Raw genomic sequence first — 23,726 nt, 5'->3', positions numbered from 1 at the left:
AAAATTCCCATAATATAACATAAAAATAAAGGTAAAGCCAATGGAACTACAGATAAGAGTTGTTGTAAATAATACTCAACTGTAAACTCTGGAATTTCAGAAATTATTGTTGGGGTTGTTTTTAGGTTTTTTTTTCACTACTGGAAGGCATGGAACTATATTACATGCTTCAGAGTTATATGTAACATTAAATGATAAATGACATCTGTATTAAGATATATGCATTGCTAAAATAATTTCAAGTATTGATCCATTGTGTACAGCTGAGGAGAGAAAGAATATGCGTCTTATTGCAGGAAACTACTGTACTTCCACAGCCACCAAAGGACCACTGGCTGCAGGATAAATTCTTCTACCAGATAACTAAACCTTGGATTTCTACCACAAGTGTTTGGAATTTGTTATAATTTGCTATAAATCATGGTCTGGATAAAATGACCCATTCAGGGTTCCCTATAATGCTATTTGTTATTTACATATCCAGGTATTTCTCTGAATTTATTCTTATGCAGTTAGATTAAGCTTTAAAAATGTAACAAAAAGCATTAAAACCTTTTCATGTTTTCAGGCCTAACTTAGAGTCACATTGGTGAATTCTGGATCAGGCTGCGTACCTGTCTGCTGCTGAAAAGGTTTATTGTCCCTCTTTATTTAGTGAAACAATTTATTTAATACCAATGTTTGAGGTAAAAACAGAGAAAGACTATTGTTTCACCCAAGGGAAAACTAGGACAGGTGTCACCAAAAAGTCCTGTTCAGATAGTGGTATCTGCAAAAAATACCTTTTTCTGTGTTAGACAACTTATTTTCAGCAAGACATAAGTAAGAAGAATGAGAATGCAAAAAATTCTTTTCTTCAGAATCTCAATTCAAACATGCAATGTTACATCCCAGACATCAGGTCTTGAATCATGCTGACTTGACCCTTCAGAACACCTCTCACCAGATACTGTCTAGAGTGACATGGTTCTTATCACTTTTCCTACACAAACAGGTGCTTGAAACTACTGTGGTGTTTAGTCTGAGTTGGATTAAATTGCTTTCCCATCCCAGAAAGCATTTAAATACTGCTCTGTGAAATATTGAGGTAAAACAAATGCATAATTGGTTCATCTTCTGCATTTGTTAGCTAGGATATGAAAATGGAGGAAACATATTCTACTTAGTATTTATTGTAAACTACGTCAGTCACTGAATTAAAATATTTTATTATAAAATGCTTCATAAAAATGCATGGCTGTTGAATTTCTTAGATTAAACAATTTTGAGAGCACTGTTTGTACTTATATACAGAAACTGGACACTTCTGATCCCATTAGGAAAATGTACTTGACCCTTATTTTATTTTTCTTATGAGGCCTGAATTTTAATGAGGCCTTAAAGTCCTCACCCATGCCAGTACACTGCATTTCCTGATACCACTTTTATTCTTGTGAGGCATTTGGTTAAATATTTTAGTGAATATGAAAATGAGAGCACTCCCAAAGTCCAGTTCCATTTTTTGATAGAACTTATAGAGAAATATTTTAAACTTTGTTATGAACGTCTTTAATATATACTTACATATTTGCATATATAAATGCTTAATATATTAAAGGGAGATTAGTTGAAAAGTGCATCTCAAAGAGCATCAGCCATAGTTGAAGTGAGTTGAATGTATAAATTTAAAATGTGTTGTGGAAAATGAAAAAGTCAAGGCATGATTAGATCCTGCATCAATGACTTGTATTTTATTTTCTTTGGTGATATTTGTGAGTAAATCCATCATTGTGAATGGAGTTACTCTGTATATAAACCACAGCCCTGAAAACTGATCTCCCAGACTTTTCTTTTTCTCTTCACCAGAGGTCTCTGTCCTGCAGGACACTGCATGTGCCTGCACCCTGACTGGGAGGCTGCAGGACTGGGACTGGAATATTCACCATCTCCCTATATGCTTCTGGAAAGCCTTCCTCTAGCAAAGGTCTCCCATTATTGCACTGTGTTTGTAACTTAAAAAACAGAATTAAAGTCTTTTGCAAGAATGGTGCCATATCCTTCAAATTGCCTGACAAGCAGGCAGTGTGCGGGCAGAAAACTCAGAGCAAATATGCTTTGCTTTTGCAGCATTTTGCAGCTATGTGAAGCCTCTTGTCCTTCGCCATGTTATTAATTAGGTTAAATGCTCATCTGTACTGCAGCTTACAAAAACTGTGAAAGTATCATTCTAATATTAATTTGCATTAAGATATTGATAGTAAAGCTTCAATTATAGTGAGAGATTTCCTACAAAATAAAAAAAAAAATATTTCAAATCAGAGGAGCTGTAGAAAAGGTCTATTTTGTAAAAATATATTAATAAAAATTTGTAACACACATGTATGTATACACATACATATATGTATATATATTCATTACCTTTTACATGTATTTCTGGAATGTATTAAAAGTGTTGACTGACTAATTCTCAAAATATATTTTATTAATTAAATTTTCAAATATTCTCTTTAGAATGCAAACTTCATTGCCGTTCTCAAACGAATAATTACATTTATATTTTAAGTGGTGCCATTAATGAATATTACAAAAAAGGAACACTAATTTGGAGAAATATATTCATAATTTACTGGAAAGGAAGAAAACCTCTCTCTGCTGATTGACCCCTTACAAGTATATTTACCTTTTATTGTTTGGGTTTTTTTACTCAAAGTAGAAATTTAAATGTTTAATGAGATATGAAAACAATGTGTTAGTAAACAACATTTGTTAGTAGCATTTAAACCTTGTTTTGCATCTTTTGAGGCAGGATGGTAAGTTTCATTATCTTCATGATTTTACAAATTGGGGAGAATTTTGAATTTACCTTTTGCAAGGTAAACTTCTAGCAGAAAGATATTTACAAGAAAGATGTTTATATTTCTAGTGCTTCAGTCACCTTCTGCCTCATCAGAAACTTCATGTGGTTGTAGTTAAGGCAGTTTTAATGTTAACTCATGGTTCCCAGCACAAGGTTCCTAAATTAGAGTCCCAGTAAAACCTGAGTATTTAGCAACAAACTGTGCCTGGGAGTACCAGAATGATCAGTGCTGAAGATACAGCAGTCCCCCTTTAGCTGCTAAGGACCCTGCATATTTTTTCACAGAAAGGGGAAGTGGAGTCTGAGGTATGAGGTAAGGAGGTTTGTGGAGGATCAGAGAAGGAAAATGACTGGAGTGATAGGAAAAAAATTAAGCGCTCTTGTCTCCCACACTCTGAGACTTTATATCATTGATTTTGTCTTTTTTAAACGTAATTTCCCTATTAAAATTCATGGGGGCTTCTTTTTAAATGCTGAAGGCAAGATAAAAGGTATAGGCTTCATAATTGAGAGGTTTCAGAAAGAAAACAGTTCACAAGCATTGTTCTGCTGGATTCAGCCTAAAAAAATAAGCTGTTTGTTGCCTAAATTGTTATTTCACCTTGCCACCATTCCAAAAGATGACTTGTTATCTCTATTGAAGGCTTCATTAGCCTGAAAGACGTGCAGAAATAGAAGTCCTTTGGAAGAGCAACAGGCTTTGCCATAGAACAGCAACGTCGGACACTGTCAAAATCATTTTCTGGTGTGGTTTGCACTTATACAAAATATAGGTATAAAAATGCCTGCATTTGAAGAATTGTTTCTATCCTATGTCATACAGTTAATTTATAGTATGCGTCACTACACTGAATGTTGGTTCATGCAGTAAAATCATGTTTGAAAATCTGCAGACACAAATTTAAGTATTTATTAAAAGCTGAGTGTAGCAAAGATAAGTTGATGTTAACTGCCATGATCACTTGCCTGACTCTTGCCAGCAACTTCCAGGTATGTTTAGGAACATATTGCATGAGATAGTATTTGACTTTTGAGAAATGTCTACACACAAGCTTTCATAAACCTTTATTCTGTCTTTAGAATTTGGAATGATGGGAGATCATACAATTAAAAGTCAGCGACCTCGATCTGTTCATGAAAAAAGGGTCCCTCAGGAACAAGCTGATGCTGCTAAATTTATGGCACAAACTGGTAATACATCAGTTACATTTTTCTATTTACTGTTGTTAATTTTAGCAAAACCACTGCATGTTTCCATAATCTTTTGCTGCATATTTGTCAGTTTTCTAAGCTGATAATTTTTTTGAATCATTTATTTTTTTCTTTTTTTTTTTTTTCACCAGTTAAAGTCCATAAATAAAGTAGCTGAGAATTAGGTAGATCACACAAAAAGCATACACTGTGAATATGGATACTGAATTATTTAGTGTAAGCATGAATTTCTTCATTAGTAAAAGCAGTATCACATGTAGAAGACACAGAACATCTTACTGTGACATGCTAACTTTTGTTTTTAGAGATGTTAAGAACATGCTTCAGAATTTCTTTATAAATAGACTGAGGTCTAATCTCAGCTTTAGACATTTATCAAATTAATTAATTGCTAGGGTGACTTTAATGTGCATACATTCAGCATTTACTATCTTTGGCCCAGCACAACACTCTATTCTCTAGTTTCCAGATTCATAATTGCTAAATTAAATTGGCTGTAAGTATTTTTTAATTGGATGTGCAAATTATCTAACAGGTTTTCATCTAAAACATATTGTCTAATTTTGTTTGAGCAACTTCGTCTACTTTAGATGGAGATACCAAGGTGATATTACAAACCTAAGGCTAAAATAAAACTAAACAAACAAACAAAAAAGCCTGTTTACCAACAGTTACCACAGCTGCCTTTGAGGTCAATGATAAAATTTCAGTGGTGAGTTGAATTAAGCTCTCATACACCAAAACTGCTGCCATCAGTAATGGTTGGTGTATCTGTTGGTAAAATCTAACTCTTCAGTGGTTCCCTACACACTCCATTCCAGTAAGTTACTGCGCTGAAAATCTTGTGCTCCATAATTATTGTATGGATTTGAAACAACTTACTCTGTATTCCATAGTTACTAACCTAGAAAATATGCCTGCATCAGTCATACATAATGCTTCCAGTTTATATTCACTTTAGTAAAAGAGCTATAATTGCTTCTATTTCTGTTGCATGTTGACTAGGGTGCTTTACTTAACAGAATTGCAGAAATCAGTATATTGAGTAATTCAAATATGTGTATAGCCAATCACTGTTGATCTGTTTGGTAAAGAATTTAGAGGGGGAAAAGTCTGTTTCTCTCCTATTAATCTATAGGACTACTTTTATGGCTAACTCGCAGTTGATAATACTGTAAGAAAATGTAATGGAAGAAAGGAGCCTAGAATACTCTTGGGCTCCATGCAGTTTTTGTTTAGGCAAGTAGAACTTACTACTTACATACTTAGCTCAGAATGTTAGTTGCTTACTACATAGAATAACACCTTCGCTTTTATGCTGGTTCTTGAATTCATACAATTACTCCAAAAGATAAGAAAGATGATCTATTTTATTTCCTCATATAAATCCCTGAAACTTTCACATTATCAGGTAAAACTTGTATTTGATAATTTCTAGTCATGCATTGCAATGCATCTATTATGGGTGTTAGAGAACTGCATTATAAATGCAGCACTTATACCATCACCTTCTGATAGATTGCGTGTGTGGAGTGGGAGATGAATGTTCAAAATTATACAGGCTTGGTTTTCAAGTTCCTGTTCTGAAAGCATGTGAGATATATCAGCAGAGCATATAAATTTACATGGCCAGCTTTGAGGAAATCTATAATTTCCATACTGTAGGTTAAACACATTATAAGTAATATTGCACTGTTTTTGGACATACTTACTAATTTTCGTCTCTTCTTCATTTTGATTTTCCTTTGTAGTGACCATTGCATATTTTCTTCACCTCTAATGCATTCATTTTCTTGCAATATCATCTTAAACTGATTCATAAGTTTTTTCCTAACATATCTATCTCATGAATTTACCCTTATACTGAGTATTCTAATAGCCTTTAAAGTGAATGGATACTGAGTTTATGAGGTTTCTTATATTTTAAGCCTGTTCAATATTTTATTTTGTGTAATAGTAAAACAGATGCAAAAGGGCAGCAAAATGTTTGCATGGTTTAAAAAGGCAGAGAGACAGGAATAGAGAAGGATAGGAATAGAGAATTGTCCTGGAAAAAAAAATATTAAAAGCATTTAATACTATTAAGAGTAGTGGACTTAAGACACTGAATTTTGCTGTAATGGAAATTTTAAAATGTGGCATGAAAGATATGCATTATCCTGTTTGTGAGTGAGCTATTTATGTGAATAATTTATTGTCCTATATTTGTCATTTTTTATGTTTGGGCTGATCCTTCTCTTAGGTGTTATGGGATTTAGAGAGTATAATACAGGTAAGTGTTACACACACCAATGAGGCCTTCAATACAGTAAGTTATGTTTCCTCTTACATGTCAAACAGCAGCGAAGAATAAGGGCTTAGTAGCTTGCCAGTAGTTAAGTTGAGGTTGTAGATTTAGTACGATAGATATAAAATGTTAAGACTTCTCAACATAAATCTGGAAATAAAATAAAAAGTAGCCCTTTTGAAATTTCATTTCAGAAAAGAAAAAATACTAAAGAGATAAATAAAGCAATGGAAGATTTATTTTCGGATTACCTAGGTGGTCTAGATTTATTGTAGAAAATAAAGAAGTCTTTATTTGCTTTAATTAAAAATAGTTGACCATTGTATAGTACATCACTGAAGGTGTTTCCTTCCTTCAAATTAATTAAATTAATTAAAAATAAAATGTCATATTGACAACAGTAACAAATACTCTGAAAAATTAAATATTAACAAAAAAATCAGAATGCATTGTGCAAAAGGAAGCAAAGCAGCTGGTAAGAAAAATTTACTCTTCATTTGCTCTGTTTTCACTCTTTTTGCACCACATATCATGTTAATGTGGAGAATCTCCAGTAAATGTTTAAGCCTTCTTTACATATGCTGAGGTATATTGCTAGGTTCTGCTCTTTGTTAATGGACAGTACACATATGATCAGAATTTCTAATACTTAATTTCAAAATTCACTCAGTATAATCACACTTTTTAGTATTATGTCATTGCTGGTTTTCATCATATTGCAGGGGTTAAGGGCAACATTTTATAACGTTAAGATATCAAAAATTTAAAATTTTTAATACTTCATTTCTGTATTTTATTATCTGTGCGCTGTCACCATTTCTGTGTTGACTAGTGAACAATTTATGCTGAGTATATATGACTGGTTTACATAATGAGGAACATCTTGAGAAACATAGCTTTGATTTTTTTCTGCTGTTTGACCTTTTACCTAAACCATTTTAATGAAGGCAAACTCAAACTTCAAACATGTAGGAAAAGACAAAAAATATTAGCCTAGAAACCCATAGTTTCTATACCCATACAAGTTTCTATACCAATACAAGTATTTTTGCTATACACATGGAGCTTATAGTACATATTATGTAATTGTTGATGTCTTCCTACATATTAGCTATATTTACCATATTATATTGTCTAATCTGAACCCAGGGCAGGTAACAGCCTAATCAAAATACTAAATTCATATCAGAAAAAAATATTAAAACAATAATAAGTGTTTAAATTTCTCCTTTTTTTCACTTAACAAGGAAAATTACTACAAAAATCACTGGTTAATTTTTGTGATTAAAAAAATCATCATTTTGTACTTGTTAATAGAAATTGTAATAATTGGGTATAATATAATGAAAAGCAGGGTGACTTTTGTGCTAATTATAAATCATTTTATCTTCTTACTGAATAAGAAGCACACTTTTTTTTTAAAGCTTTGACTAGCCTTAGAATTGTTTCTTAGAGGACTCGCACAGACAAGCATTTTGTGAAGGTTTCAAGCTTGCTACTAAAACAATTTCAAGAAATATTATATCACTTTCTGCACTCTTTGAAGAGTTTGCTTTGCAGACTTTCACTTGATTGCAACCAATATCAAAACTTTTGAAGAATAGAGGTATATTGAGATAACTGAAATTTTAAGCAGCTATTCAAGACTGAAGTTTGTATCATGCCACTGATTTTAAAGCAGAAAATCACATTTGTTTCAAAAAGGACTTAAGTTTAAAAACCATGACAGAGCCTTTGGCATGCTATTTTATACCAATTTTTAATGGGATAACAGAAATAAGAATCCACAGTTATTTACTCAAAGTGTTCAGTGAGGTTCATCACATGATTTTTGCATTTGCTTTCTGAGAATACTCAAGGGATCCAGTTTGCTGAACATGGAGGCATTTGGGAAAGGAATTACAGAATTTTATGTATAGATGTTCATGGAAACTAAATTCAAGTATCCTTTCCTGAACATCCATGGAAGAAGACTTTACATGTCACTTGTGTTTATAAAATAGAAATAATACAGTGTGCTATCTCTCAACAATTAAAAAAAAATATTCAAATGTACAGTATTAATAAACCACATCTGACAATTTTGAAAATGGTGATATGAACTATATGCAGTCATAAGGTCTAGCCACCAAATTGTTTAGCACACTTGTATGTCTAAAGTGAGGAGCAGATCTGTGCAGTAAATGATCAAACCAAATTTTCCATTCCACTGTTCAGGTCAAAATTTGGTAAGCAAGGTGCTTCCGTTCACCAGGGAACTAGGTAACTCCCTGGAGAGAAAAGATAAGAAGTTAGGGTGTTGGGTTTAAAAAACAAAACAAAACTCAGAATTCCATTACATCTAGAGTGATAAGTATAAATATCAAAGACAAATCCTTTGCTGTTATGTAATGAGTTGTCTATGTTCTTTAAGGATCCTTAGGGCAGTGCTGTTTCTGAAGTGTTGAAAGATAGTCGTTCTCATAAAGTTGTAAATGATGCTAAGTGATCAAAGTGTTTCTCTCTGACAGGCGTTATGTGACTGCAGCATTGTAGGTGTCTTTGTTTTCTATTCATTGCCCATTTTCACAGCTGCTTTAGTCCATGAACTTTTAAATATTTGTTTTGGTGTGGCACTTTTATTCTTTGATTTATAAGAGCAGATGATAATGAGTTTCAAAAAAAACAAAACAAAGTTTTATTAATACTTATGCCTATATTCATGTTTGTTTGTTGTCTTGGATACAGGTGAATCTGGTGTTGAAGAGTGGGCCCAGTGGAGTACGTGTTCAGTTACTTGTGGTCAAGGGTCGCAGGTGCGAACCAGAACTTGTGTATCACCTTACGGGACACACTGCAGCGGCCCTTTAAGAGAATCAAGGGTTTGCAATAACACTGCCCTCTGTCCAGGTAGTGTTAGCAGCCAATAAATAAAATTGTGGATGTTTTTGAACTGTATAATGATAAGAATTTGAAACTATATCTTTCTTATTATTATTGCTTTTAATATGAATTTCATAAGAGCATTTCAGTTAGAGCAGAGAAGTTTAATTCTATTCAGCTGTGAAATTGTCATGTAGATTGTTATTTAACTTTCTGAACAGTCAAGATATGAAACAAGAGTCCCTTTTTTCTGACAGTTTCAGATTTTTTTTAAAGTTTGTGTTCTCTGATTTCCACTCAGAAAAGAGAAGGTATAGCATGAGTACAAAATACACACTAGGGAACAAATCCAGACCATCAATACCTTAAAAAGCAGAGAGAGATTAACCGGGTGTTTTAAGCTATTCGTCCCTGCAATTGTTTTTTGATTTAGAATATTGTCTTTTGGACAATGGGCCAAACAGTGTCCTCTTCACAATAATGTCTTCATGGACTTTCAGCTACTGACCAAAGGAAGAAAGATCTTGTTAATTTTATTTTGCCTAAGAAGAAAGATGTCTAAATCACCTAATTTTACAGGATTTTATCTTCCTTTTCTCCAATAAGAAATGGGAACTTTTCATATAAAGCCAAAAATATCTGTGTAATTCAAAGCCCAAGGTAATTAATTTGCTGTCAAAGTAAAATGGAAAAAAGTTAATTCTTAAAAATCACATTGTCTACCAAACTTTTAAACAAGGTTCACACAAAATGACTGTTCCAGGGTATGGCTTTTTTTTCTGGATACCCAGTATGAGCAATGGCTACCAGTTCTCAGTGGCTAACAGTGATACTGCCAAGATATTTTCCTTTTCGGATCACCCCAGATGATTCTAAATAATTAGTCTTCTGGGCTAAATCTTGCATATTATATTGTTTCACATAATTACAACAACCTTATTAATTTATGTTGGTCTCTCTCTGGATACAGGGTCACTACTGAGTGGCAGTGTGTGAGATTAACAGTTCAGAAATGTGCTTTTGCTAGTCACAGCTCCATTTATTCTTTAAATGTCCCTTCAATTGTTAGTCGAAATATTCTCTGTCCTCATTACATTATGTATCCTCACTCAGAGGGCTGCATAGTTCAGGATTAACCCTGGTCCATGAATAATAAAATGCATAATTTGTATACTAGTATAATTAAAACACGCTTTGAAAAAAACGATCCAAACATATACATACATAACTGGGATCTGGCCTGTGTACACAGACCTGTACCACTGATTCCATACAGCTTTTGGACTCTCTCAACAGAGCAAGAGTTTATATCACAGAGTGGAAACTAGAAACAATAAATGTACAAAAACATAACAGTGGCCTCTCCTTGTAACCTACAAACAAAAAAAATCAAGTGGGGCATACTGATTATATACTTGCCTAACTAATAAAGTGTGGGGGTGGCAGCATTCTGAGAGCTGGAATGTTTCCTCATCACAAAGCTGCTCTTTCAGAATAAAGAAGTATGCAAAATGGCCTCCGGACTATACTTCAAGCATCTATCCACAAACTTCAAAGGAACCTGTTAAAGTTGCAAATATTAATGCAAGACTTCCAGAGTATTTTCATCTACTGCCTTCATAATACTTCCTTTATTGTCAAAGATGCTCTCTATTATGTTAGGGAATACATCTTTCTCTGATCTGACTGTCCTGGCAAAGGTTAAGAATAGGATTCATCAGCTTCATCATAATATATATGTATTAGTATTGATATTAAACTTTAAATTTCAAAATAGTACTTCTGATAACTCAAAATCATGAAGGAACTGTTTTTTATGTAATTTTTGTTTATTTATATTTGTTCTGGACCAATACTTTTTCATCAGCAGAAGTCCATTAGGTAATTCAGTCTGTCTTGCTGTCAAGAGCCTTCTAGAGAAGTACAGCATAGTTGGCAACAAAACATAACTCAGGTAACTGTTGTTGTTACTGCTTCTTTTATGAGCAAGCATATCTCAGGATCCAGTACTGTACTGCCTCTGATTCATATCAGTGTAATGAATAATTTTCTAAGACAGGTAAAATTGCAAGAAGAAAGAACTTAGAATATCTCTATTAGTTTCTCTTTCTTCATTGACTTCAAGAACTTTTAACTAACCCTGTAATTTAATTTCAAAAAATCCTTTAATGTAGCATGTGATTTGATTATTGAACCATATTAAACTATGATACCATAGAATCATAGAGTAGTTGGTTCAGAATTGTCCTTTAAAGGATATTTAGTCCAACTTCACTGCAGTGAGCAGGGACATCTTCAGCTATATCTCCTGTCCAAACTGGCCTTGAACACTTCCAGGGATGGGGCATCTGTCACCTATCTGGACAAATTGTTCCGGTGTTTCACCACAATCATTGTAAAAAAATTCTTCCTTATTGCTAGTCTAAATCTACCCTCTTTCAGTTTAAAACCATTACTTCTTGTCTTATCACTAAAGATTTTGTCACCATCTTTCTTATAAGCCCCTTTAAGCATTGAAAGGCCACACTAAGATGTCCCCAGAGCCTTCTCTTCTCCAGGCTGAACAAACCCAACTCTCTCAGCCTGAATTCATAGCAGAGATGCTCCAGTCCTCTGATCATTTTTGTGGCCCTCCCCTGGACTCACTCGAACAGGTCCACGTCCTTCTTATGTTGGGGGCTACAGAGGTGAATGCAGCACTCCAGGTGGGGTCTCACCAGAGCAGAGAAGGAGAATCACCTCCTTGCACTTGCTGGCCACACTTCTTTTAGTGCAGTCTAACATATGGTTGACTTTCTGGGCTGTGAGTGCATACTGCTGGGTCATGTCCAGCTTTTCATCTATTAGTACCCCCAAGTCCTTCTTGGCAGGGCTGCTCTCCATCCCTTGATCCCCTAGCCTGTATTTGTGCTTGGGATTGCCCCAGCTCAGGTGCAGGATCTTGCACTTGGCCTTGTTGAACCTCACATTGTTCACATAGACACACTTCTCAAGCTTGTCCTGGTACCTCTGAATGTCATTCCTTCCCTCAGGTGTGTCAACTGCACCACACAGCTTGGTGACTTCTGCAGACTTGCTGAGGGTGCACTTAATCCCACTGTCTAGTACTGGACCAGTACCATTTACGTTGAAACTTCAGTAATGGTAATAGCTTTTCAATTTCTGCTCAGCTTAAAGCTGATCAAATCAAAAGCATTTAAACCCCAATAAAAGTCTCCCAAAATATACTTGTAGGATGAAGGCCAGCAAGGCCTCACGCCTCCTCCCAATTCACAGCATTTGCGTATTGTGAACACTGTGGGTGTTCACTTCAATATGATTCGGTTCACAGAGTGGCAGAAAGAAGGGAAAGATGCTTTGCAGTAATCCAGACTTGTTGTGGTGGCAATGTTTTTGACAGATAAGTTGGCGATAATTTGAATATTTTTGTCCCAAATAATGAATCTTGCATCTGAAACTGTTATAGAAAATAGTAACTCCTCTGTGGGCTAGCTCTCCATCTGGTGTAATTTGGCATGCCTCATCTAGCTATATAATTCATCAGATATTAAGGTTTTTTTGCATTTAGAAAATGGTATTAAAGAAAGAAAATGCAATTGAAATGTCAAAAAAATATTCAAAGGTAAGAAATTTTAAATTAAAATGTTGTTTTAAAGTTGATCTGGATAAGACCATATGCTTCCATAAAGCATTGAACAGGTTAATTCTCCTTGATATTTGTTTGCTGACAATAGTTGTTTTCTTATTGTTATGCCTTTTCCACTCTTGACTTCATTAGTTATCTACCAGTTTCAGATATACAAGTCTATACACAAAAGAAGGTTTTTTTGTAATGAGATAAATTTGTCATAGAAGAGGATTTTGGGCACAGAATAATTTAAGCAACAAACAGATAGAGGCTGCTGAGAGTCTGAGTTCACCCACAGTGAAGCTTTTTGTTTTGGCTTATGTTCAGATTCAAAAATCACAAAAGAATTATTGTGTGTTGCTATTAACAGGCAGACACTTTTGCCAGAAGAGATATACAACCTTTTGGTTCAAGGTAGTATCACTAAAGAGCCCCTCAGCACATTTTTTGTAATTTTAAAATAAAGATAACTAACTTACAACATTTTGGCAGCATTTTAACTTCAAATTAACCAATAAATGCATATGTACCTAAAAAAAATCAGTCTGTTTCTACATAGCATCAAGACCTTTCTAATTAATTATTTTTTTACAGAATAATCTTTTCCTAATTTACATTAATTTTTGTTTTCCTATGTTATGTACTTTTTGAAGTTCTTGTTGCACTTGAGCATCTTAACCATTATTGTATCAGAAGATGAAACTATAACATTATTATTATTGACCAATGTTTGGAATCTGATCTGACAAATTGGTTTCTCATTAATTTTTCTTGTATGATAATAATTTGGAGCCTTAGAGATACATCAGGATTCAGAATCTAATACTTTGCCAATGAGAAAAAAATTCTTCAGATCATATGGCTGGATCAGAGTAGCTGTTAAAGTATAGTACCTGTGAGAAAAGATGATATGTAAGGGATTATATGCATATATAAGCATCAATTTGCTACTTGTAGATGAGTTAGGTTAGCTGGTTTTGACCAAAATCTCTCAGTTACTCAAGGTTTCTAAAATAATTAGACTATAATCTGTCACTTTAACATTAGTTTGGAATGTTCTTGAGATTTAAGTTGTTTTGTTTTGGGGTTGGTTTTTTTTTTTAGTTAATATAATGCAGATTGATGTGATACTTAGGATAATTTTAATAAAGCTAGCCATGTAGGATGTGGAATAAAATATTTTATTTTAGACCATTTCTATGTGTCCAACCAAAAACTTTCCAGCAATTGAGCTGTTAAATAGTGAGTTAAAATATTCCCTATATAAAGCTTGACATCTTCTGTCAGGTATGATTTCTCAGAAGTTACCTAACAAGCTTTTTACCTCAACATAGAATCTGAAATGACATTTTTCCTTACTTTTAATGAAATGCAATAGAACTTACCTACATGCAGAATTCCCCTTGATCTTACTGGTGATTTTGTGATAATTTATCAGGGAGGTGAACATCCTTCTGCACCCTTGCAACTGAATTTCACCTCAGGAAATGTTATTCTGATCCCTACAAGGAAAGGGTTTTATTTGTAGAAACTGGGCAGGTGGTATGTGCCTTCGGGGCAAAGGAAACCTATATACAAGTTCTTTCACAGTGATGAAAAAAAGTGAGGAAAAAGCAGAAAAATCTATTTCTTCTGTAATGTTGTGAATCATTACCAATGCTACACTAAGATGTTATACACCATTTCACCCTCCAGACACCCTTCAAACAGACAGGGTTGCAGAAACACACAGTTATGTGATACAGAGTGTGATGCTCAGTCTGGGTAGTAAGTGTCTGTATTTTTCTTAAATGTCTAGCATTACTACAGATTTCATTATTACTTTCCTTTCCTCATAGAGCCTAATTTAAACCTGTGCAACTACTTTTATTTAAGCAACAGAAAAACAACTAAAGGTTACTTTTCAGTATTTTCCAATTTATGGAACTGACTTACCAATGCATGTATGGAATTTGTTTGCTAGTACATGCTTAATTGTAATATATTATAGAAATTTCTGAAAATTTAACTCCAATTGTTTATGAAAAGGGAATGTATATACTATGTAAGCACATATGGATATAGTATTTTAGCTTGTCTTACAGCTGGAAAAACATCTAAGGTAGAGAAAGATGCATCTCCTATGATTCTTTATATTAATATTATTTAATGCTTGTGTATAAAAATATTGGTTTGTGTTTGTAATTTCTTGTGTATCCTGAAAGTATTTGAAGTTTGTTGAGTGAATATTTAAGATGAAATGGTGCACGTATTACTGTGTATATTAAATCAGTGAAGATATTCATGTAAAGAAATAGCACAAATCTCTTTTGCTTATGTGGTCTTGGAATTTTTGAGGAAGATCATCAAGCAGATCATACCATTTTTCCACCAGAATTTAAACAAGTGAAACAATTGTTTTAATAATTGTTTTTTAATTATGTTGACAGTAAGAAATGGTTGCATTTTTCCTGTATTTTCAAAAGAAAGTTTAATTTTGATTGCTTCGTGGTTTTAGAGCTGTCTTGATATATCAGTGTATCCCTGATATTCACAAAAACTAGTGTCCTGAAAATCATATCTCAAGTCAGGCACCAAAGATATCATAACTATCTTTTAAAAAGGTAAACCATCTTTCTTAAAAGAATAAAAGAAAGAAAATATGGTAGTGAGATTAGTTTAGAGAAAATGGTTCAAAGTTAAATACCTCTTAGAGAAAATATACTTTAAAAATTGAAATTACCTATATTTTATAATGGATTTATTTGCCAGTGGTAAATATTACCTGTAGTGATTTCTTTGGCGCTAGCGAAATAATTCCTATTTAAAATATTGATATTGTTTATTTTTAAAGCCTTCTGTTACTTGTGTGTCTGTTTCTGGTTAAAATCTGTTTGGTTTGTTGCAGTACATGGCGTTTGGGAGGAATGGTCACCTTGGAGTTTGTGTTCATTCACATGCGGTCGAGGCCAAAGAACTAGGACAAGGTCATGTATACCTCCCCAGTATGGGGGAAGATCATGTGATGGACCTGAAACGCAACATAAACCTTGCAATATTGCACTCTGCCCTGGTGAGCTCATATAGGAACTCTTTGCTTTGTTACAGTGTATTCAGTGTGGGTTTGTGATTTCTTTTATCACCCTTTGCACACAGAAAAAATGGTTATGCATGGTGAGCAAATGGGGTAATATTGTTCATAATTCAGACTGTACTGATTAAGGAATATAATCAGGATTGTAACTCTGTTCAAGGTACTACACAAGCAGAAAACTAGTTTCTTCAAGATACTATCCCTCTAGTGTGGAGGAAGGAAAGCTTGATTCAGGGTGGGTGTTGGAGAACCAAAAGGCAAACAGCTTTCTGAGTGTGGCTTAAAGGGAAACAATCAGAGGGCAAAAGGTTTGTGTCCACTATATCTGTTTGCATTATGTTTATTAGAGGTTCACTGTAGCTATTCATTCATTATACAACAAACATATTTGGGAAATCACCAAATTTTAATTTATATTAATTTATTCAAGATGGGTATTATTTACATGTGTGCAGAGAGAAAGGCTGAAACAAGCTAGGGCATTATTTGAATCCCACCATTACAGTAAAGATTTTAAGCAACTCGTGTGTATTTATATGTATATATAGATGTAGACACGTATGTATGCACACATCATAGAATCATCATAGAATGAAACCAAAGAATACAACCCTTTGCAATGGGCAGGGGCATCTTCCACTAGACCAGATTGCTCAAAACCCCATCCAGCCTGGCCTTGAACATTTCCAGGGATAGAGCCCCCACAACTTCTCTCAGCAACCTGTGCCAGTGTCTCACCACTTTCACAGTAAAGAACCTCTTTAACATATCTAATCTAAATCTACCTTATTTCAGTTTAAAGCCATTACCCTTTGTCTTGTCAATATCTGACCTTATAAAAAGTATATATATATATATATAAAATGCATATTTTATATATGTGTATAATATCTAAGTACTTAAATAAGTTTAATAACCATAAAGATTATATATGTTATGATACTTTATTGTTATTGACCTCATTGTAAGACTTAGGTATTGTAAAGGTATGAGGTAGCTGTAGTGTGAGAAATTTCTTTCATAGGTTCTGTCTGACAGTGCGAAGGTTGGCCTTGCAGTGAGTTTGTTGAATACCCAGAGTTAACAACACTGCTGCAAACAGATTCTCTGTGACTTGAGCTCTTCCTGAAAATGGTTGATGGACATTTCAGTAGCAAATGGTTTTCTGATGGTTTAAAAACAGAGATAAAGGGAAAAATGGAACTTAGTGCCTCAAAGAATTAAAACTACATTTCTTAGATTTTTTATTTTTTCCTGGTCCGCAAAGATTACTACAACCTTAGGACAATTTTTTTTTTTCTAAGTTTTAATGTAGCTGCAAAAATTTTGAATTAATCCAATTTTTGGCCAAGTTGGCAGATGTGCAATTGTACATGTGCCTACACAGAAGTAATTAACATGATGTATGAACATGAAGCAGAGTTGACAACAAAGTTGACAACAAGAGGAATACCAAATCAAATAGCAGAGAAGAAAGTAATGCATTCAGTTCACTTCAATATTGCAAAGAAACAGAAAAGATATTTCACCTTATCTGTCAAAATAAGAAGTTATTTGAGAGTTCTGGATTTTGAACTGTCATTTGTACATAAATGACTTTCACCAGAGATAGTTATATACTGGTTACAGTACTGCAACTGTTTAAATCTTTGCTGAATGCTAAGATTTGCTGTAATTTGAATGTTCAATTTTATAAAGGAAACTTCTTGTTGAATTCTTTAGTCTTTTAACAGTATTTCTGAAATAGAAACTTCACATGCTATTTGCTCCTAAAGATAACAAAAAAGATGTACAAAATACATACGAGAAGCCACAGAATGAGTTTTCACCAAAAACACTATCATAATTGATTCAATCTTTCATACCCTAAATAATATTATATAGCAATGAATAAAACTAAAGAGGTTGCACTGAAATATAATTTCCATAATGTTTTCTTCTTCACATAAAGCTTTAATGATTAATGAATGCAAGCAGCTTCCATGTTTGGAAAGATTTCCATTTTCTGCTGAATAAATTATCAGGACACAGTTTCATAGTTTGAGAGGCATTTGCATCAAGAAGTGGTTCACAACCAGGCATTACATAGAATTTTTAATATAGAATTTTAAGAAAAAAGCCTTTTCAGTCCACTGGTTGCCAAGATCCTAAGCATTAGAGATACCAATAGTAACTGAGCTGTTTGAAATGTTGTGTCTTTACTGTCAGAAAACAGTAAAATAGTTCACCTCTATATTCTACTGAACAGTAGTGCACCCATACAGACACAATATGTTCAATCACTAACTTAAAGATTCTGCTTCCTATTTTAATTAATACCATTAACTTAGGAAGCTGCTATTCCACCCCTCCTTTAGAAGAATCCTGAAGTCAGGGGTTAGCAAATGCATCAAGTAAGATACTGCAAGATAGTAGTTATAAAAAACAGGTTTTCAAGGACAAGTATTAATCAAAGTTGTATCACAACCTACATTTTGAGTTTATATTGAATAATTGCAGCTGCAGTGAGGAGCTGGTGATTGCTGAAGTCTTTATGAACGCAGGATTCTGAATTATCACAATCAGTAATAACACATTTCATAACGCTTACCCATTTTCAAAAATACCATGTAGTCCTATTATGTATTTAAGAGCATATGATTTTTCACTTCTATGGAAACTTAATCAATCTGTATTTTTTTCTTTTTTTTTAAATATTTTTATTTACCTCGCGAAGCTTTCTGATGTATAAAATAAAAAATACCAGCCCTAAACCTTTACCCGTGGGAATATTCTGCCAAACTCAAAATATATGGACTAATACAAAATACTAAACACAGGACTGGTCACCGTATCTGTAATGTTTAAAAATTCAGCTTGCCAAATTCAGAAGGAAGATTATGCAGTATGTGTTCTGCATAAGCAGACCTGAGGAGGAAAGAAGGCCATTTTCGTCCTCCTACATTTTACGTCAATAAATGTCAAAGAGCTGAGATAATTTACGTTACAGGGAGGATTAATGCTGAAAGTATGCTCAACAGTATAAGTGTAGAGCCTATGTGAGACAAAGTGTTAACTCCTGTTTTCCTATTCCTATTTGACTAAAGAGACCTAATTTCATAGTCAAGACCACTAATCTTATAAACTGATCCATCTGAATGATTACTGCATCTGTAATAAATTTCTCTGAGGGGCTCAGGATTTAAATGATACAAGGTTGGCCTCCACTTTTGCCTGAAAAGACAAGACTTTTATAAGGCCTTGTTTTTAATAAGGCCTTTCAAACTGCATGGTATGTGAACGAAATAATAATTCATCCTTTTTTGTATCAGTGTACATTTAGAGGAGGCGCAGCGTTCTTTACTTGAAGAAAAAGGAAAACAGTTTTAAATTGTTTTAAAGTAGCTCGTAATGGCTGTACTTGATTGCTGCCAGAAGTGAACCATCTTCAGGCTACGCACAGTCCAAGGGTCTGCATTCAGGTCTAAGTTGAAACCCTCTAGCCTAGAAAGAAGTCGTGAGGTCCTTCCTGGCTTAGTTGGTAACTCTGCTGTATCCATCTCTTTTTTGCCTGCTGTGGCAGTCGACGGACAGTGGCAAGAGTGGAGCTCATGGAGCCAGTGCTCAGTGACCTGCTCCAACGGCACCCAGCAGCGGAGCCGGCAGTGCACAGCGGCAGCCCATGGCGGCTCTGAGTGCAGAGGACCCTGGGCTGAGAGCCGGGAGTGCTTCAACCCTGAGTGCACTGGTGAGTACTGACTGCTGCGGAGAGCTGCAGCTCTGCTTCTCTTGCTCAGAGGAGACTCAGGACAGTCTTGCCAGTAGCTCTGCGGCAGGAACTGGGGATACACAGGCAAGTTCCCGTGCCATCACAGGACTTTGCAGGCTGCGAAGGGGCAGAGTAGCCATCTTTAGAGGGAGACTTGGGGACTCATTCACTTGAATTGGTTAGACAAAAGCTGAAGAATAAGTCTGGAAAGGCTGCATGATGGGCTGTATATTAGCTATTTCGTTTTATCAACATTTAAAGGACATTCCTCAGTTTTAAAAAGATATGTTTGATTCCCTTTTACACTGAGACTACTTCATGATCCTCTGGCAAGTATAAAAGAAATCTTCCAGGGTGGTTAAATTACATTTATACCATCTTTCAAGCCTCATTTGCACTGTCAGAGCATGTAAAAATCAAGCTGCTAAAATATCACATGCAGAAATGTTTTTATTTAGTTTTTTAAAGGGTACTTATGCGCATTGTAAATGTCTTTGATTACCCTACAACAGCACTATGCAAATGTATAAAAAAAATACAAAAGGGACAATATATGTTTTGCAGTCTAAGTGAAGGTTGATGTGCACAAATTCATTTTATTTTATCCAGAGATGCAAGTCACTTAGACAGCAACCCTATATTCAGGAGCCAAGTAAGGACTTCTTCATTTTCCCTGTGTCTACATCTTCCATTTCTGTCGCTATCAGTTATATCTGGGGAGGTTTTCCTCAAGTGAAGAGTAAACTATGTATCCTCCTTTATGACTGTGATCATGTCACCATTGTAACTGTATTTTTCTGGACAGCAAATGGCCAGTGGAACCAGTGGGGCCACTGGAGTGGCTGTTCAAAATCCTGCGATGGTGGCTGGGAGAGGCGAATAAGGATCTGTCAAGGTGCTGCCGTGACCGGGCAACAATGTGAAGGAACCGGAGAGGAAGTTAGACGGTGCAGTGAACAGAGGTGTCCTGGTGAGATGCAAATATAATCACTGTTATTGTTTACACTGCAGTATGGCTTACTTAGTGGTCACCTTCAGCAGAGACAAGTCAACATCCATAGAACAGTAGCTGTAAAGAGCCATATCTAGCCTTGCTTTAGACAAGTCACTGCTGGTTTTCTCAGTAGAGTTGTGTTTATGTAGCTAGGTGTAAACTAGCCCTATTGGATATATGAGCAATGCACCAATGTTTTGAATAAATCAAAATACCATAGTAAAGAAACTTATCAGAAAAACATTTCATTGCCTAGGTATGCCTATATTATCTGGGACAGCCATTCTTTTTGAATGCGCTGTTTCTCAGAATATCAGGGCTGGGTTTGTAAATCATATGATTCCTTTCATCCACTATGCAAGAGACATCTTTGTAATACATTTGGGATAAATTCCATTGCAGGAAAAAAATGAACCTTACTGTATTGCATATAATGAGTGAATGCATGTGAAACATTTTATAAAAAGTAGTTTAAAATTAAAAGGTACATCTCTCGCATTTTAATATAATGCTTAAATATATTTATTTGCAGCACTTTTTACTTTGCCCTCCCAAAAGTTTTAAGCTTTTCCCACCAAAAGCTAATAAAGGTGTACTTTTGAGCTTCTTCAAAAGTGATGAATAAAGATGACAGCTGGTGAATCTGATCATATATAAGTGTAAAGACATTGTCCTAAAGTTAAAGGATGCATTGTTGGATAGGTGTAAGATAACAAAATAAGGTGTAAGGAGTATAAGATGTCTTGGCCATTCACTTGGGAAATTATGTGTTCTCACCTGCAAGCCAGGAAGCAGCAAAAATCAATTTAGCAATTTCTTTTACTTCTGGATATTTTGATGATTTGTTCTCTGAGAGTCAGAGAAAGGCCTTAAATGGCATGGATGCTTTGGGTCAGATACATCAGATATGAATTTTATGTTATCAAGTTATGTTATATTTTCATAGGCAGCATATTTATCCCTTGAACATCAACGAACAGTTCTCAAGGTGTCTGCAGTACAGTAGAACAATGAATCTCATTGCATTTGAAGAATAACAATAGGACTATTTGTAGTTAAGAGGTTATAATACTATACTGGAGAAGTTAACCAGACTTACGTCTCTAGTGATCTCTTTAATTTTGATAAAATATTCATTATTTGAATAGCAGTATGAAAAAGTATTTTTATTTGATTCCTAAAAAAATTATAATTTCCATAGTTTATGCAGACTTCCTCTCTAAAAGCACAGCACTAAGAGAATGCTAATAATGAATCTTCTCAATAAGCAGACGTTCAGATCAACCAGCTTCTGCTTATAAAACCATTCTTGAAATAATTTGTGTTTATATGTTTAAAAGTAAAACCATGCTGCTGCAGTCCAATTTTCAAAGGTTGCCACCTGCTGTTAATAAAATACTTTACAGATGTATTTACAAGTCAAATGCACACAGGGCTTTATTTGCCATTTGGTAAATTTATTTATTTACTTGATTAATTCCAGATTAGAATCAGTGTGATTATAGAAACCATAACCTAAAGCACCTTTTGATAAGCTATACTTGTGCAAAAGATTAAACATGAATAGCAGGTTTGATGTCTTTGTTTCTAGACTGACATTTAGGAGAGCTTTATATTTTATGAACACCAAACTGAAAAATGCTATACAGAGATGATCAATGAAAGTATAAGCAAATTTCATTATTTGTATGATTTCCTTCAATAGCTCTAAAATAGTTCAGCAAAGCTATTTTTGTCTCAGTGGTTTCTTTTTCTGTGTAAGTCATTGAAAAGCATGACAGGGTAAGATACTAGTTTTTTTTTTTTTCCTAATATTAGCATTGCTTTGCCATTAGCATAGGACCAGATACTTAGCTCTGTATATCTGTGTAATGCATTTGTAAAGTGGATGAAACTGTGTCTGTTTGCATCACCCAGAGGTCTATAGGCTTACAGAAAATTAAATTATAGCTGACTTTAAACTGTGGAAGCAAAAGGATAATTAAACTTTTTTCTATTATGCTGGCTGCTGTTAATAAGATACTTTGCAAACAGAGCTGTCTACTTGCCTGACTGAAAATCTAGACTGGACTTTTTGTAGTTTGAGTCCTGCTTTATCTGACCATTATAAAGTATTTTCGTTGTAGCTGATCAGTGGCTCTCTGCAGATGTTTTGGGCAGGGACTTAATTACATCGAACACTCACAGAAGCTGAATTTAAGCAGCACTAAGAAAGGCAGGCTTAGAAATATTACATGAAAGTTGGTTTCTCAAACAGCTTGATTTATAGAGTCATAGAATCAACTCATTTGGAAAAGACCTTTAAGATCAAGTCTAACTGTTACCCCAGGAATGCCAAGTCCACCACTAAACCATATCAGACCATGTCATATTTCTGGACAAATGCTGAGTATCTTTGTGATTTATTTCTTCTCAGAATTACGAATTTTAAAACAGTTGTTTCCTTCTTATTGTGTAATACGCTGGGAATGAAAAACAAATATATAAAGATATTTTGGCTTCAGCCATTGTTCCACTGTTACGTTCCAAATGCCTAAAATTAGATTTAACTCCCAGTAGGTCAGCAGTGTTAAGGATTTAGAACTCTGAATTAGAAGCATCCTTTTGTGAAGGATAACTTCAGAAAATGGGAAACGAATCAGAGACAGGGAAAAAAACTTCAAGATTTGCTAAGCTGCTAGTCACATAGGAGTCACTGCAGAAAACTTACACAGAATGAAAGAACAGTAGCTCTTTCTCATAGGAATAAGGGAGACAGCTGGTTAACAAAAGAAAATCCAACCTGTGACTGATAAGGAGTTACATGGCAAGTTGATCAGAAACTTTTAGAGAAGTGTGTGAGAGAGACAAGCCAAGTCCCATCGAATATGTCAATAAAAACTTAAGAGATGTGAGAACTGAGAACAAAGTATGGTATTATTCAGGAGAGAAGACTCCCATAAAATTGTTTTTAGACTAATAGGACCATGTTCTTATTAGGTTCCAATAACATAGAATTGGCTTCCAGAAATACTGAATTCTATAATAGTTACTTCTATAATAATTCTATACATATCCCAATATTTATGCTTTACCAAGATTTTACA

The 23,726-nt window shown here is 34.5% G+C and overlaps 1 protein-coding gene across 1 annotated transcript in view; it reads left to right on the top strand.

Moving 5' to 3' along the window:
• The window catches only part of ADGRB3 (adhesion G protein-coupled receptor B3), a 478,713-nt gene that overhangs the window by 186,931 nt on the left and 268,056 nt on the right, over positions 1 to 23,726 (top strand). Inside the window, exons 3-7 of the mRNA XM_065681454.1 lie at positions 3,917 to 4,027; positions 9,063 to 9,224; positions 15,713 to 15,877; positions 19,461 to 19,625; positions 20,452 to 20,616. Of these exons, the coding sequence (XP_065537526.1) occupies positions 3,917 to 4,027; positions 9,063 to 9,224; positions 15,713 to 15,877; positions 19,461 to 19,625; positions 20,452 to 20,616 (768 nt within the window). The remainder of the gene's footprint in view (positions 1 to 3,916; positions 4,028 to 9,062; positions 9,225 to 15,712; positions 15,878 to 19,460; positions 19,626 to 20,451; positions 20,617 to 23,726) is intronic.

Source organism: Lathamus discolor, chromosome 5, assembly GCF_037157495.1.
Source record: "Lathamus discolor isolate bLatDis1 chromosome 5, bLatDis1.hap1, whole genome shotgun sequence".
NCBI classification, from domain to species: Eukaryota; Metazoa; Chordata; class Aves; order Psittaciformes; family Psittacidae; genus Lathamus; species Lathamus discolor.
This window is presented reverse-complemented; position numbering and strand designations above follow the sequence as displayed.